General features: G+C 37.6%; 1 protein-coding gene across 3 annotated transcripts in view; it reads left to right on the forward strand.

The window, feature by feature from the left end:
• Positions 1 to 17,291, forward strand: part of sh2d3ca (SH2 domain containing 3Ca) — a 65,409-nt gene extending 48,118 nt beyond the window's left edge. For 2 of the 3 annotated variants that reach the window (XM_033976138.2, XM_033976137.2), the window contains 11 exons: positions 4,689 to 4,817; positions 7,466 to 7,615; positions 9,129 to 9,403; positions 10,836 to 10,963; positions 11,040 to 11,406; positions 12,401 to 12,530; positions 12,611 to 12,726; positions 13,479 to 13,650; positions 13,737 to 13,848; positions 14,426 to 14,632; positions 15,360 to 17,291. In XM_033976138.2, coding sequence (XP_033832029.2) covers positions 4,689 to 4,817; positions 7,466 to 7,615; positions 9,129 to 9,403; positions 10,836 to 10,963; positions 11,040 to 11,406; positions 12,401 to 12,530; positions 12,611 to 12,726; positions 13,479 to 13,650; positions 13,737 to 13,848; positions 14,426 to 14,632; positions 15,360 to 15,535 — 1,962 coding nt within the window. In that variant the 3' untranslated portion in view covers positions 15,536 to 17,291. The remainder of the gene's footprint in view (positions 1 to 4,688; positions 4,818 to 7,465; positions 7,616 to 9,128; positions 9,404 to 10,835; positions 10,964 to 11,039; positions 11,407 to 12,400; positions 12,531 to 12,610; positions 12,727 to 13,478; positions 13,651 to 13,736; positions 13,849 to 14,425; positions 14,633 to 15,359) is intronic. The other variant, XM_055225724.1, reaches the window with a different exon arrangement.
• Positions 17,292 to 17,702: the final 411 nt, after the last annotated feature.

The following is a 17,702-nucleotide window of genomic DNA, read 5'->3' on the forward strand; positions in this document are numbered from 1 at the left end:
ATTGAATAAATGTGACATTGATAAGGTTAATGCCATACTGTGGAGCATTCCAGGCAAAGCAATAACATCTACAAGCAAACAGTGGGCCTCTAGCTTATAGTATTGGTGGAAATATATAACAACTTGTACACTCTTTTTTTTAAGTCATGCAACGAAAAGTTTTGTGTACATACTAGATACCATCCTTTAAGCTGAACTGAGGATACAGTCTTGCAGTACATTCAGCAGCTGTCACAAACCCAAGTAGATTGATGGATGGAAATGTGAAAATAGTGATGATTGTCTGACACAAGGGGAGCCTGGATGAATAGAAGTGTGAGAGTCCAGGATGAGATGAAGCGGCCGTGTTAGCTACACTGACAGGCCAGCCTTAGCCACACCACTGTTGGCTGTTTATTCCCGTCTCAGGTCTCATTACTCTTCATATTGGCAGTGCAGAAGATGATTCCCTTTCTCTGTTTATATTATGTTGATCTTTCTGCTGAGCTTTCTGTATGCACCTAATAGGCCTACTGAGTGACTCCTTACACGTTGCATAAACAGCATCTCAGACTCTTTGACAAAATCAGCGCCCACTAGCTTAGATTACTGATATCAATACTACTAACAAACCTAATTCCCAAGGGTCAAATCGATCCTGGCCCAGCTCAAATAAGCCTAGTATCACTAAAGAGTCAGGCCTATTTAATATGCAAAACTTCAAGACAAGGAAGGAACTGGGAATTATACATGAAGGTACATTTTATTACATCTAAATTAGATTACATTAGAGTCTGGGCAAATCAAACAGATCTAGATATATTCGTATTTTCTGAAACCTGGCTATCAAATAAAATCAGTGATAAGGAAATCAATATTGAAATTTTCTTGTTCTGACAGGCAATTTAAAGGAGGTGTTTTGCCATTTATGTTAAAGATCATCTGTCTGTGGATGTCTATTCTCCTGGTCAAATCTGATCTGTCTGTTAGCTGTGTAAATGATCCTAATAAAAAAAAAAAAAAGGCTGTTGCTGATATTTTCCATGCACCCTCAGCACCCAAAAATGCTCTTAATGATCTATTCATGATACTTTCTAAACTGGAAAATTATGAGGTCGTAATAATGGGCAATATAAATATTAACTGGCTGGAGAAAGAATCTTTGAAAGACCAATGCAATGGCCTGAATCTCAGTAATTTCTATTCTGAGTAGATCTGACCTTAGAAATTTAAATAAGACAAGATTTAAGACAAACTTGATGTAATCTTATCAAACAAATCTCATAAATATAAGGACAATTTTAACATTTTAAAATTTTAACATTGATTTGTTGTGAACATATTAAGACAAGACCAGGTAGAATAACTAAGGATAGTGCGACTTTGATTTGTCAACATTTTTTTCAACTTAATGGAGAGAAAAGTTAAAAGTGGATTATTTCTGGCTGATATAAGAGATAATTTGCCGTTTTTGTGGTGTTTGAAATCAAGTTAAAGAAAAATAAAGTAGATACATACAGTATAATTTACAGAGAGGCGTTTAAAGCCGAACTTGGTCATCATGATTGGAATAAGGTCTATGCTGAAGATACAAATGTTTCCTATAATGCATTTGTTGACACATTTATGTCATTGTATGGCTATTATTGTACAGTGAGGAAAGTCAAACATAATTGAAATTAAACATAAAGAAGCAGTATTATTATAGCATACTATTAGGGAGGTTTAAAACAAATATCAAGGCAACTATAAGTTGTTACTTTTTTTCCACACTTTGAACCCTGCAACCTATACAACGGTGCAGCTAATTTATAGATTTTTACTGGCTAACAGCCACCGGGGGGCACTCTCTAGCAGTAAAGTGAGATATACATGGGAAAAGATTATGTGCTGAAGAAATAGTTTTGATTTTGAACTGTCATTTTGTGCATCATGCACACACCCTCATCATGGAAAATACACAAAGAATAATATGATGCAGCTTTTAAGTTAAAGACAATTGATCTGGCCATCAAAGAAGGAAATAGAGCCACTGCACGTAAGCTTGTATCAATGAATTGATGTTGTGACGTTGGAGGCGGCAGCGGGAAGAACTGTGTAAAAAGACGACAAAAGCTTTCAGAAGAAATAAAAGCAGATGGCCCGTGTTGGTACTGTTTTATTTTCTAAACATGTAGGCATGTTCATCCCATGTTGATGGCGTGTTGGTGCAGAAGCAGAGTTGATACAATTTTAAAAAATGGTTTGATTTAAATAAGTTATAGCTGAACAAGAAGAAGATAAAATTCATGATCTATTATCCCGCCCAAGAACCTTGTCTCAAAAATCATCAGATATGTTGAAACCATAATATACAGTACATCACAAGTAAAATATAAAAAAAATTGGTATACTTTATAAAACCAAATCTATATTGAATAAGAAATGCCTGTATATATTGTATTCGTCACTTGTGTTTCCCTATCTATCTTATTGTTCGGAAATTTGGGGAAATGCCTGCACATCCTATAATTTAACTACAGAAAAGGGTAATAAGAATAATTAATAAAACAGGTTTCTGTGATCCTACTAATGAGCTATTTATAAAATCAAATATATTCATATTTATGGACATAGTTAAGTTAAAAGTTTTGACAATTCTGTTTTGTGTTGTGAACAAGGATATATCCCGTAGGCATTCAGTCCTTCTTTAAATTAAGAAGTAATTGCTATAACTTAATAGGTTTGCTTTGGTTTGAATCTAGTAAAATAAGAAATAATGTTGAATTGAATGAATTTAAAATCCATCACTGCACAAAAAAGTAGGTTGGCCATTGTTATCTGTCAGAGGAAAACAACAATGTATAAAATGTATTTGTAAGGGACTATTTAATAGAGTGCCTGAATATGTCTCTTGCTTGTTGAACTTTTATGCAGGAACTTTTAAAACAAAATCTCATGATTGTCTACTTTTAAAAACTGACCACATTAGAACTGAAATGGGAGAAAAAGCTTTTGGCTATTTTGCTTCCCACATGCAAAACTGTATACATTGGGGCCACTAATGCACTTTAATAATGTAGTGATACATATTTATAACCTGCACCTGTTTTTAATGCTTAAAAGTCATGTTATCATTTGTTTTGTTTTTGTTTATATTGTTCTGTATTTTAACAGGGGACTCATGAAAAAGAGAGTCTATACTCTCATTGGGCTCTCCCTGTAGAAATAAAGATAAAAGAAAAAACATAGTAAAATGTGTGTTTATGTGTGCGTGTGCGTGTGCGTGTGGGGGTGTGTGTGGGTGTGTGGGTGTGTGTGTGTGTGTGGGGGGGGGGTGCGCATGTGTGGCCTGCAATCAGTGTCTATCACAGGACTGTGGGATTCCCTGTAGTAGGTGAAATACACATTTTAAACCTCAGCCTCAACAATTTTCTTTAATGCCACTGGTGTAGTCACCTATTGTACTGTTTAACTAAGATGGAAAAGTCTATGCTATGTAATATGTGTTATAGAATTAAGAATATATATATGTATATGTATATGTATATGTGTATGTATATATATATATATATATATATATATATATATATGTATATGTATATATAAATATATGTATATGTATATATAAATGTATGTATATATGTATATGTATATATATATGTATATATATATATGTATATATATATATACATGTATGTATATACATATATATACATGTATGTATATACATATATATACATGTATGTATATACATATATATACATGTATGTATATACATATATATACATGTATGTATATACATATATATACATGTATGTATATACATATATATACATGTATGTATATACATATATATACATGTATGTATATACATATATATACATGTATGTATATACATATATATATACATGTATGTATATACATATATATATACATGTATGTATATACATATATATACACATGTATGTATATACATATATATACATATGTATGTATATACATATATATACATATGTATGTATATACATATATATACATATGTATGTATGTAAGGAAGACGTAATACAGACACTTCTTACTAGTTTATAACAAATAGAACACATATAGTGTGTGTGTATAACATAGTTATACACACACAATTTCCATGACTCTGGTTCTTTATTGAAAGATCAATATAAGTTGAAATAGTCCGGTCTAAATCTGCCAGTGTGTGGCTTGTTTGTGTGGCCTATGATTGTAAACATGTTGAGTAGCCGCTCTCAGGGCTTGAGTCCAGTCTCCAGTGCAGTTGGGCACAATAAGAGATTGCTCCCGGTGATTTCTGGCTCTTAGTAATCAGGTCAGGGTCGATTGGATTGCTTCTTCTCTCTGAGAGTATGCAGTATTGTGTATGTGTACTTCATGTGAACATGCAGTATTTGTGTGGCAATGCATCCTGCAGTGCTGCCTTCTGTAGCACAGGTATGTTATTTTGTGTAGTGCTACACAAAATAGTGTATCTCACAATCTTGTTTACACAGGTTTTTTAATGAAATCTCGTAATATCTTTTATGTTGTCAGATTTGCATCGAAAATTACATTCAAATCTCCATGGGATTTACTGTATTGAATGAGTTAAAGTTATATTTAGTCTTTTGTAAAGTAGGTTTCTAGGTGAATTTGCTGCGCTTACATCCTTTTAATCCCCTTTCTTCCTGTTTGTTTTTTTTTATGTTTCTTCTCTCTAGTTCTCAAAGGAGAAGTACCTGCTGGAGTCTCCCCCTGAGAAACTGCGCAAAGAGCTGGAGGAGGAACTGAAGCTGAGTCCTACTGACATCCGCAGCCATGGCTGGTACCATGGACACATACCCAGAGAGGTATGTTTGCCACAGAACAGAACAGTATGGAACATTACTCTGCAGGAGGTGTGAGGCATGTCAGAGGAATTCTGAACCTATACATAAAAAACACATACATTAATATAGTACATATATTGTTGGTCTTACAAACATCTTCAACCATATAAGCTTGTATTTTGATAATCATATTTTAGATTTAACTTAGATTTAACCTATCCATTGTAGCTCATTATTGGTTCTCTACTGTTGATATACATACTGCAAACTGTGGTCTGGCAAAATTGGACAAAATAGTCAGTCTAAAACAGAAGTTAATATAAAAGAAAATCTGTGTTATATACTTGATCTATCAGTTGTTTCCTAATTCTAGTTTCATGTGATTCAGTTGCAATGAAGCTATCCTTAACCCTGAAACACACCCATATACATTTATTACATCCCCTAAATGCATGCATGTCCTGCTGTCATTAGATACCATCCACACTGACTGAACGGGTCATAGCAAACACTACACTGTAAAAATGATTTGCAACGTAACTTGAAAGCTTTATCTTATTGCAATGAATGATTTATAAGAACATAATTTGGTGTATATGAAGTCTGAAATTACTACTTATGGTCATATACAGTAACTTTAAGAAATGAAATGACATCATTCACTGAGCTCGGCAGATTTTTATAGTGTGGTAGAGCGTGGGTCAAGGGCAGACAATATAAATTTAGAAGTCCATGTAACAGGAGGATATTTTAGATTGAATGGAAAAGTTTTAGTAAGGAATGAAAGTAAAATATTTAACTACAATATTTCATTGTAAATCATTGTTGGTACTGAATATGAGACAAATGATCATTATCCTGAAGTACATCTTATCCCAATATTTATTTAATTTCATACATTTTTGCTCATCTTCCTTTGTTTATTCATGTCTAGTTAAAGGTGTACTGTGTAACTTCGAGGCGGGTCCATCACCTGCTTGTCTCCATAGAGATGTTACTTTGCCTGAACTCTATACAGTATGCCATTAAACTCTAACCTTTATGCAACTGCAGTTTTTTTATTGCTGTTGTACAAAATTGTAAGCATGCATTACTATGAGTGGGTTGTTGCTCCGCAGATTTGACCTGTAACTCTGCCTGGTTTAGTCTGCTTTTCTCCATGAAGATAAATATATTTAATGCTTTAGAAGCTCTAAAAATCTAAAATAAAAAAGTTACATATTGAACCTTTTTAGCTTACCCATATCATCATATTTAACCATAGAATCTGCTTCAAGTCTACTTTCTCCTTCAGTTCTAGTTGATGTGATTGTCACCCAGCCATCGTGACTTGTGCCAAGATGTGTGGATTCTGCGGGCAACATATTAAATACTTTACACACAGAATGACACTGATTAATGAATCCCATCATCTGTCACAGCTCAGTAGAAATTGCTTTAGCGTTGTGGAGGTGGGAGAGCGTGCCAAACAGACAGCTGCGTGCGTTGCCCCCTGTGCGCAATTGGATTTCACAGCTGGTGACTAAACCACAGATACGCACTAGATGGAGGGGCAGGGGGCAGACCTGAGCCCCTCCCTCCACTAGGTGCACATGTGGAGGGCCCTTGTTCCCCCAAACACAGCCAGTCCCCCAACACTTGATCAGGCTCTGTGTTCTCGCATGCTCACAACAAAAACCATCTGGGAGGCTTTCCTCATTTAATTTACATAAAATATTCATGTATTCATGTGTGTGCTTCAGTGTAAACTTTGGGGGAACCCACAGCCCCTCAGCTACCACAACAATGATTATGGACTCCATCGTACACTTATTGAAAACCATATTGGATTTGCTCCTCTTATTTTTTGCATATTATTTTGGACAAGGTTTTCAAATGCCCTTCCTGATGCACTGATGAATGGATATTTGAGTGCATCTGTCACCCCCTGTAGTTGTTTTGTGTTAGCTAATTTCCAATGGCTTAATGTAAACATGCTATTTCATGCTAAGTCATGATTGCAGAGAATATTTTTTTTTTTTTTTGGTTATTAATGAACTAAATTATGAGTATTTTTGTTGCACTGTGTACAGGTCATCATGATGACAAGATTCAGATCGACAGACAAGGCAAAACTTGTTACAATGTTTACCACTGGCACGCCATCTCAGAGCTTTTAAGTGTGCAAGTGCTGCCACCTGCTGGTGAATAGCATAATGCAGCGCAGTAACATTTTTTAATTTTCACACTGTATAGTAAATTCAATCCTTTCTGAATGTTTCTCTTGTTTTTAACTCATTGGTATGTCTTAGAGGATATCTGTCTTTTGTGAAGCTTCTTTATAACAATCAATATTTGTGATCTCTTCTCATAAAGAAACCAGAGACAGCGCAGCGGTTGGTATCAGCAGGATGCACAGCCTCAGGCGGATCTATTGACCATGAATGGGAGATTGTTTTCTGCATTGCTCATTTTGTCAATACATTTAAAATAACTTTCATATTTGCCATATCATACAGCCATGCCAGTGGCTCTGTAATTGTATTCGTTATTGCCCCCAAGGCTCTATAAATATACTTTAAATAGTTCATCCACTGTGTAGTCAAAATGAAAGGTCTCATAGAAAAGAAAGAATAGAGGTGTAATAAAATTAATGCACCTATTTAATATTTGGCTCTTTTCTGTTGCAGGTATCAGAGACACTGGTTATAAGGAATGGGGACTTCCTGGTGCGAGACTCCCTGACCAGTGTAGGAGACTATGTCCTGACATGTAGATGGGACAATGAGGTTCTTCACTTCAAAATCAGCAAAGTCCTTGTCAAATCCAGTGAAACAAAGGTAACAAATAGGAAACGTATCATATATGTTATTTTTGCAACCCCAATTCCAATGAAGTTGGGACGCTGTGTAAATAAAAACAGAATACAATGATTTGCAAATCCTTTTCAACCTATATTGAAGTGAATAAACTACAAAGACATGATATTTAATGTTCAAAGTGATAAACTTTATTGCTCCTTTCCCATTCTTGCTGAATGTACAACTTCAGTGGCTCAGCACTCCGGGGTTTCCGTTGTCGTATTTTGCTCTTCATAATGCACCACACATTTTCAGTGGGAGTCAGCTCTGGACTGCAGGCAGGCCAGTCTAGTACCCGCACACTTTTACTATGAAGCCACGTTGTTGTAACACTTGCAGAATGTGGCTTGGCATTGTCTTGCTGAAATGAGCAGGGATGTCCCTGAAAAAGACGTTGCTTGGATGGCAGCATATGTTGCTCCAAAACCTGTATGTACCTTTCAGCATTAATGGAGCCTTCACAGATGTGTAAGTTACCCATGGGCACTAACACACCCCCAGACCATCACAGGTTCTGGCTGTTGAACCTTGCGCCGATCACAATCCGGATGGTCCTTTTCCTCTTTGACACGCAGGACACGACGTCCATGATTTCCAAAAACAATTTGAAATGTGGACTTGTCAGACCACAGGACACTTTTTCACTTTGTGTCAGTCCATCTCAGGTGAGCTCGGTCCCAGAAAAGCTGACGGCGTTTCTGGGTGTTGTTGATATATGGCTTTCACAATGTGTGGTACAGTTTTAACTTGCACTTGGAGAAATAGTGACAAACTGTGTTAATTGACAGTGATTTCCTGAAGTGTTCCTGAGCCCATGTGGTAATATCCTTTACACATTCATGTCTGTTTTTAATACAGTACTGCCTGAGGGATCAAAGGTCACAGGCTTTCAGTGTTGGTTTTCGGCCGAAAACCAACACTGAAAGCCGCTTATGTGCAGAGATTTCTCCAGATTCTCTAAATCTTATGATGATATTATGGAAATCACTAAATTCCTACTGCTCACACAATTGTTTACAAGTGGTGAACCTTGCCCCATCCTTCCTTGTGAATGACTGAGCCCTTCGGAGATGCTTCTTTTATACCAAATCATGACACTCACCTTTTTCCAGTTAACCTGTGGAATGTTCCAAACAGGTATATTTTAAGCATTCCTCAACTTTCCCATTCTTTTGTCCGCCCTGTCCCAGCTTTATTGGAACGTGTTGCAGGCATCAAATTGAAAATGAGTATTTTTTTTAAGTTTTACACAGTATCCCAACTTCATTGGAATTGGGGGTGTATTATTGCACAATAAAAGCATGAGCAATTGTTGTCTCATTGTCTCAGTTTTATTCTGCAATTTCTTTAAACTATTGTAAATCTATGTAGGGCTACCTTTTGAGAGTTGTGACTGAAATTGCACTCTACTTTTGCAAAGGCCTTTGAGGAAGTCCTGAGCTATATACAGCATTAATAATATCTGTGAGAATAACACATTGTTCTTCTCTAGGTGCAGTATGTGTTGGAGTCGGACAGCTTTGACTCAGTCCAGGAGCTGGTCAGATATTACATTGGTCAGCGTAAAGTGGTGTCCCAGTCCAGTGGGGCCCACATCTACTGTCCCGTCAGTCGGACACTCCCTCTGAGGTACCTGGAGGCCACCTTCACCCTGTCCAACAAGCAGGGCTCCGCCTACTCCCCCTCCAGCCAGAGAGGCTCCTACATCAAGAGAAGGAGTGTGACAATGACCGACGGGCTGACCACAGAAAAGATGATACCTCACAGGTGAGACGAGTGTAATCTGGTCAACTCCTATGTTGTATTTAGACCAACCGAAATATTAAATATAATTTGTTAGTTTCAAGCCATATTTTGTACACTGTTAGCATCTATTTTTTATGACTTAGGTATAAATGGCACACATCTATTGAAAGCTATATATGTTACCTTCTTACGTCAATTGTTTTATTTTATTCTACAGTTTTATACACTGTTAGTAGGTTTTGTAGTGGCTTAAGGAGCAAACTTGACTAACCTAACTTAGCCTAACTAAGTTTACATTTTTGATTTGTCATATTTACTTAATTACAAACTGTAGAAAGTGTTATCATTTCTGTCATTCCCAACTTAAAATGTTTCCGATTCCTTTTAGCAATTTTAATTTATGTTTCTTATTACAAAATCAGTGACAGCTCCACTACTCCCAGTCCAATTGAGATCCCAGTGGCCTTTCCATTGGCCCCTCCAGTGGCCCCTCCAGTGGACCCTGAGCCAGAGCCTGTGCCCAGCTGCAGGTGGTGTTGTGGTAGTGTTGCTGTTTAGGCCCTATAAAGTGCACTGGCGACCCCTCACTCTGCAGCCCCATCAGCACTTCCTCTAGTGTAGTGAACATCAATCCCCTCACAGTCCCCTCACAGCAGCGCTTGACACTGACTCTCCCACTTGTGCACTTAATCCATCATTCTGTTAGAAGGTACCGTCCAGATCAGAGGAGCAGACAAAGTGTAAATCCTACCAAACTCACAGATAGACAATGTAAGATTAGCGTAGTAGTAGTGAGCTGTAGTTTTTTAATTCACCCATATTTAGTCATTAATGTAATGTTTGTTACTCTGCAGACATGGTATGAATATAACAGGATTACAAACAACGAAAACTTCTCAGGTTTCTCAATACTTACAAAATATGACCATGTACAGCTAGTACATAGATTATAATGTATAAATCCTGCTAAGTATTTTTAGGTTAATAGCACATTGCTCTGCCTGATGAGGGTAATACAATATGCATCGAGATAAAGTCACAATAATACACTACCTATAAATGCACAATACAGTAACTATATGATTAAATATTTTATGAAGATATTAAAGCATAAACCTGTAGATTTGACAGCTTGTAGAGTCTGGTACACTGACCCATCTAATTCAAACAATCAATGATCATTTGGCTGTTTATCTTCTATTTTTTTCTGCTCCTTCCACATTAGCTTTTAAACTGTTGATTCATAAATAACACAATCTAACGTGTTACTTATGATGCTTAAAAACCTTTAAAAGAACTCTCTAACCTCACAGTAATTAGCATTCATACCCTTAACCACCTGTTCCTCCCATGGTGAACCCTGTGAACCCTGTAAGGTTCATTGCACTGTACTGACAGCTTTCTCTGGTTAGATTTTGAATACATTTTAACATTCTTACTATGTTGTCTGCAGCCCGTCCACTATTCACCACCATAAAGACGCAATGCGCAACTGTGCCATGAGCATGGACCAGATCCAGGAGTACCGCTGCCCACTGTCACCAGTCGGAGAAACCCCCATGTCTCCAGCCTACACAGCCAGTATGTTATAAACCACTTAAAATGGTGTAAATCATATATCCATTGATGCTTTTAAGATTTGTTTTCTTTCTCTTAGTAACCAGGCAGAGATGTCATTCAGGAGGGCGTGCCCTTGCAGTAGTCCCACCTTCTCCTGTACTGCGGCGTTCCAGTGATCCACAGCTAAGTCCCACCGCCTGTAACAACCCACCTGAACACCCCGCCCATACCTCTCACTCCGCCCACTCCTCGCCCGCCCACCACGCCAATTACCAATCACATTCCTCCGAGACGGCCGGCAGCTACTGCGACCTCAGACCGTGCGCCCCACCCAAGCCCCCCACCAAGAGCTACGTGGAGAGGCTACGAGTGGAGGAAGGAAGGGACGAGGGGTTGAGGGCAGATGGAGAGGGGTTGTTCAGTGCGCCACAGGTGGAGAAAGCGTCTTCATTCAGGCCTTCCAGGTATGGCAAACAAGAGCATACACTATTAGAACAAAATCTGACCTCTTAGTTTGTCTGTAGTGTGAATCCCAGTGTTTTACATTATCAAAATGAGCTGCCTTAGCAGGACTTAAAATCAAAGCAAACACAACTTTCAAGTGTTGAGCCAGCAGTAATAAAAGAGAGTGCAGTCAATAATCCAGTGTCACCATTTATACTTTGTGAACATCTAGTCATGTGGTCATCAGCCAAATCCCATTATAAATGTTGATGTCATATGACAGATTTCTGCTTTGGTTTCACATTTGTTGGTGATACCTTACATCTGTTTAGATTGACTGTACCTGACAATTGCTCATGTATCACATTCAGAACAATACAGTTATTTTCAAAGGTCACTGCTCCTCGTGACATTCTGTGGGCACAGGGGTGACGAAGCTTAGACCAATGCTTTTACAGTACAAATGCACCCCAGACTGTCAAACAGAGTGGGACATAGAGTTGGCCCTCCCGTGGGAGGAGGCCTGGGGGCAGGATTTCACTGTGAATACACACTGTACTGATGAGAGAGTGATGGGACTTACTGCTGCATAGAGGCCAGGCCTGTAGTTAATTTGATTAAACTAATAAGATGCAGATTTGAGACAATTGTACTAGTCCTGTTGTGCTGTCAAAGAATACATCTGTTATAGAGACAATTGTATATTTCTAGGTAATTTTATTTATTTATTTATTTTTTTGCTAGTTTGTTCTTTTGATAGACATTTTGAACAATTATGCATTGTTTGGGAAAGAGAAGATATTATAAAAGCAAGTAATGGCACAGCTGAAAGCACAAAAATATTGTTATTATTACAAAGATCAGCTAGAGATGATGATCTCAGGATTCACCTGTTTTATTCAATTATACAATGCAATCAACCATCAACCAATCAGCAAAAATTCAATTCTTTATATAGAATGTGGTGAGCAACATAAGTTACCATTCTCAACTGAAACCTCTGCTTGTTCATAGGTTTGAGTCATGCCTTTTACCAGTTGAGAATAAACCTCTGGAAATGACAGTGCTGAAGAAGGTCAAAGAGCTTCTGGCTGAGGTGGATGCTCGGACTACAGCTAAACACATCACTATGGTGGACTGCAAGGTAGCTCTCCTCTACTATGAATCTATGTATCACACATTCATTTGGCAGACAGACAAAACTAACAGCTAGTTTCTTTATAGGTTGCTAGAATATTAGGAGTCACCGTGGAGCAGCAAAGGATGATGGGAGTGTCCTCTGGGCTGGAGTTACTGACCCTGCCTCATGGACACCAACTCAGACTGGACCTGCTGGAGAGGTACACAGTCTGTCTTGCAGCCTCTTTTAATGCATCATTCAGGAGCTGGTTCATTAATGCAGCTATTGATCCTCCTTTTAGTCTTCTCAGTATGCCTCTGTCCTCTTTTGCTCTATTTTTCTCTTTTCCTCTCTTGTATCTCCTGCTGCTTTTTAAGTTATCATTGGCCAGATTTGGTTGTGTATAGTTGTATATACTTAAAAACATTTTTCTTGAGTAACCTTTTGCAGGAATACTTCTCATCATAGACATAAATAAAGTATAAATAGTAGGTCTATTCTTACTTAAAGCCCCACCATGTTACTTTTTGACCAAATAAACAGACTTAAATAAAAGTATGTTTACTAATTTTGGAAGTTTGGTTTTTTTTGCACTGCGAACATAAAAAAAAACATGTGTCCTGTAATATTTTACAGGAGGAATGCCATTGCAGACTAAATAGTATCTATCTCCATGGATAATGTTCCAAATTATTTTAACTTTCTTTCAATGGAATCATGAAGGTGACATGCAACCACTAGAAAATTTTGGTTACTTTACCTACTGTGTCAAAACGTTATGTTTTCATAACTCCAGAAATACAATGAAAAGTTATGAATGTGCAAAAAATATAAGAATTTTTGCAACTTTTTTTTTGTTTGCTTGTTCGGCATTGCTCTGTAGAAGCAGAAAAGTGATTGTACTGTGGATAGTTAGTGTTTTTTCTGTTGCAATAGCATTCCTCTATTTACTATATTCCATTCTTATAACAGATTCTACACCATGTCCATAATGATGGCGGTGGATCTGCTGGGCTGTACGGGAAGCACAGAAGAACGGGCTGCACTGCTTCATAAAACCATCCAATTAGCAGCTGAGCTCAAGAGCAACATGGGGAACATGTTTGGGTTTGCAGCGGTAATGAGAGCCCTAGAGCTTCCACAGGTAAAACTACAGCAATACACTTACAAATCATCATTTTACAGCTACAGGTTCACTGAGATGTGTTGTCTTTTATTGTCTCATTTCAGATTTCACGTTTAGAGCAGACATGGATGACATTAAGGCAGAGACACACAGAAGGAGCCATTTTGTATGAGAAGAAACTCAAGCCTTTCCTAAAGAATATCAACGATGGCAAAGGTTGGTGGAGATACCTCATATCACATGCCATTGTTGATGATTATCCATAAAGACAACCAACCGCAACAATTTTAACACAATATACTTATGTTGAAGTTTTTGTATTACTTATCACCACACCATTCACCAAACGTTTGTCAAGTCCTAAGGAAAGTTTTCTATGTTTTGATCTTGGTATAGGTACATGATAGATTAGGCAGACCAGGAAAAACTGTCTCTTATTTCAAGTCAGTGAAAAAAAAAATCAAAGAGTTGATCAAAGAGTTTCACAAGATAAAATACAGATGTAATACCTCATGAAAAATATAGCAAATTGGTAGATTAATGCTGCATTCTGATTCTCATCTGTGCTTGATCCTAGGACTTGGTTTGGACCATACATAGTCCTGGCCTTCATCAGGTTTAGTTTGGTGTGGTGTGTCCGCATTAAAATAAATAAAAAAAACATGCAGACTATTAATATTAATGTTTGCAGATGTAAAAAAATGTCTATTGTATCTGTCAAAGCATGCATCAGAACTGCATTACTATATTCCATTATTGCTGAAGAATACTGAACAATCTACTCTGTCTCCAGAATCCAGTGTCCTGTCCAACACCACGTTCCCACACATTATCCCTGTCCTCTCTTTACTGGAGAGGGGCGTGGCTCTGGGGGACGGGCTGGAGGCCTGGGAGAGTGCAGAAGTGGGAGTGGACGTGGTCATGCATCACCTGGAAGCAGCTCGGACCATCGCTCATCACGGAGGCATCTACACAAGCAACACTGACACCATACTGCAAGGTACCAACATCTGTACTTTTTTTTATTTGACTTCAACCAACTTTTAACTCTTTCTTTACCACTGCGATATGTGCAATAACGCCGGATGTGATTAGTGTCAGGGTTGTGTCATGTTTTCCTGTGGCTACTGTGTTTACTGTATTGATTCCTAACCTTCCCCGATCGGTTCTCAGTTTTAGCCCATTACTGCTTTATCGAACAGCCTGTCAATATCTATCAGCTCACGTCTTTATATTCAGTTTGCATTGAACAGCTGACCTGAGATTACTCCTGTTGCTTTGTTTAAACATGCTCACATGTGTTCAGCTTCATATTTTGTGTTTTATTATTCAGATTAGATATGGCATTTAGATTATTTAAATGACTGTGGGGGACAATATTATTGAAGTCCTTATGAATATTTCTTTGTAGTTCCTGTACTTTGCATGGAACTGTAATATTAATGTTTACAGATGAATACACATTACCTGGAGGGCAGCAGTAGACTGTGTGACTCAAAATTATTTTTACTTCAGCCAGTTTTTACAAGCTTGTAGCTATGCCTTTACACATTGTTTACCACTAACATTTGGACTTGATGAAGGACAGAGATATGGCTTAGCAACATGTCCTCGATAATCATAACAATGCACAAGACTAATGTGTTATCAACATTATTGCTGTGCATAGTATATGTTTCAAACTATAATGAAAACTTGCCTTTATTTTCCCATTTCGCCCTTCACAGAATTCCAGGAGCGAGCAGAGATTGGTGAAATCTTTCAAACCGAGTTTCAGATGCGTCTTCTGTGGGGAAGCCGTGGCTCTGAGGGCAGTCAGTCAGAGCGGTACGAGAAGTTTGACAAAGTCCTGACTGCGCTGTCACACAAGCTGGAGCCTCCTGTCCGTCACAGCGAGCTATAGCACCTGCCCTTCCATACTGTCACCACTGCACCCTGTGTGACCCTGTGTGACCCTGTGGACACTCAACACTGAACTGGCTTCTGCTTTGCATCTGCAAAGAGCAGACACCTGAAGAGACATTTAGAGAGGAGTAAGTTAAGAGGCAGCTAGAGCTTGTGGTGTGAGCAATAGACCCTGAGGAGATGGATTCATAATAATCGTGTTGCACTCACTGTGCTCTCCTTTAAGGCACAGATCTGTTTCTCTCTGTGGACTTCTTCACTTAGTGCAAAATAATGAAACGCAGCAGGGATGATGGACAGAGTGAGAGGAGGAGACAGTCTTTTGTGCTCGGTACAAACTGTTACATGTGTCAGAAAGCAGCACAGAACGCTGTTGTTTGAACCCACTGCTGTCACGTACTGTAGCAGATATGACAATAACGTACATAGCTCATAAGGTGTTTTGTGAGTGTGAATGTGCGTGGATGTGTTTTTATATGTTTACATTCCTACTTTTTCTCATCAATTCTCTATGTGCTTTTTAGTCTTATTTATATAGTTTTTCTATGAAATTAACAAAACAATTTGGACATTTACACAGCTGCTTCATCTGGCAGTGCTCATTCAGAGTGAATTGACTTAAAAAAACACATTAAATATGTATCAGACAGTCCCATTGAATATCATCAAAAATGTATTAGGCATGCATTAATAAATGTATCAGAAATGAAGCATTTATACTACTAATGCAGCAACATAGTTATGAGGGCTTTGCAAGCTGTTAAAAATATTAAGACAAAGAAACTTTGCTTTGTTGGATTTCTTACTAACACAAAGACATTGCATTTTCTTCGGCTTGTAGCTAAAGCAATATTTCAGTGTACAACCTTTTATTCACTGAATATAAAATAAAAGAAAATGTATGATCCCACACAACTTGCAGACAGTATGAAACAGGTTTGTCTCAAGATAAGGGTCTGGTTACCTTGAGGACTACTGTTTGTTTTCAGGTGGAATGTTGCTTTAAAGTACTATTTTGTGTGTTCTTTTTGAACAGCTTTAGCCTTTTGTATTTTAAGTTAAAGCTTTCCAAAAAAGTTCAATTATTTTATACTTGATTCTGATCTGATCCCACCCATTTGTCATTGTTTGACTGCACTGTTCTGTTTCAGCATTTGTTTGAAAATAACCAACACTGTACAATCACTTTAACCAAAGGGCTCCGACCCCTGAAGACCACATGCAATCCCCATTAGCTTAGGAAATTAATGTCTTTTTATATACTTTTTTTTTTTCCCTCAAATTTATTTGTAATGATAAGCCAATCAATCATTTAAAAACAAGGCCCAATTTTATACAGGCAATGTTAAACAGATTTCTTGATATGATAGTTTGTCATTCACTTATCCTATTGAATTCGGATTTTGCAAAAAGCAAGTAGAAATGGTGTCATTCCCATTTCTCCCCAGTAGAGTTCGCCCTGTAGTTAGAAAACTGTAAACCCACAATTGTAATAGAGTGGTGGCTGCACAACGCGTTCTTTTTTAGGTGGGAAAAGTTTTGACTTTGTTATGACAATGGTAATAATGTATTTGATGCTGAAACGTTTTATTTGTTTTAACCTTTGAATGCTGTTTGCTCAGAAGTGCTCAGACAGGACTGACTGATGGAAACCTAAAAAAAAAAAAGACAGATGATAAAATACTGTATGTCATGTTTTTTTATGTACTGTACATAGCAGTTCACTTTTTTTAAATAAAATGAATGCCCAAATGATTGTTTAGTTGTCCGTGTTTAAAGAACATTGAAACAGTATTGTAATTGTATTTACTAGAACAATACAGTACAGGAACAATACAGAATGAGAAAGCCTTTCCATTGAATAAGACTGCAGAATATAAACTATATAACACTTCAGTGTTTGCATAATTTTAGAGTTCTGTCGCTGAATAACATGATAAACTTTGTTTATCGTCTAAGCAGGGACTGCTGCCCCCGCGACCCGGCCCCGGGTAAGCGGAGGAAAATGGATGGATGGACTTTGTTTATCGTAATTATTATATATGTAAAATATATAACTGGTTTCTAATACAGTCTGATAAATATAGATATTACAACAGATAAAACATTATTGCCAAATACTCATACAATATCTAGTGTGTCACATTAACCAGCAGGGGCAGTAC

This window comes from Periophthalmus magnuspinnatus, chromosome 12, assembly GCF_009829125.3.
Source record: "Periophthalmus magnuspinnatus isolate fPerMag1 chromosome 12, fPerMag1.2.pri, whole genome shotgun sequence".
NCBI lineage: Eukaryota > Metazoa > Chordata > Actinopteri > Gobiiformes > Gobiidae > Periophthalmus > Periophthalmus magnuspinnatus.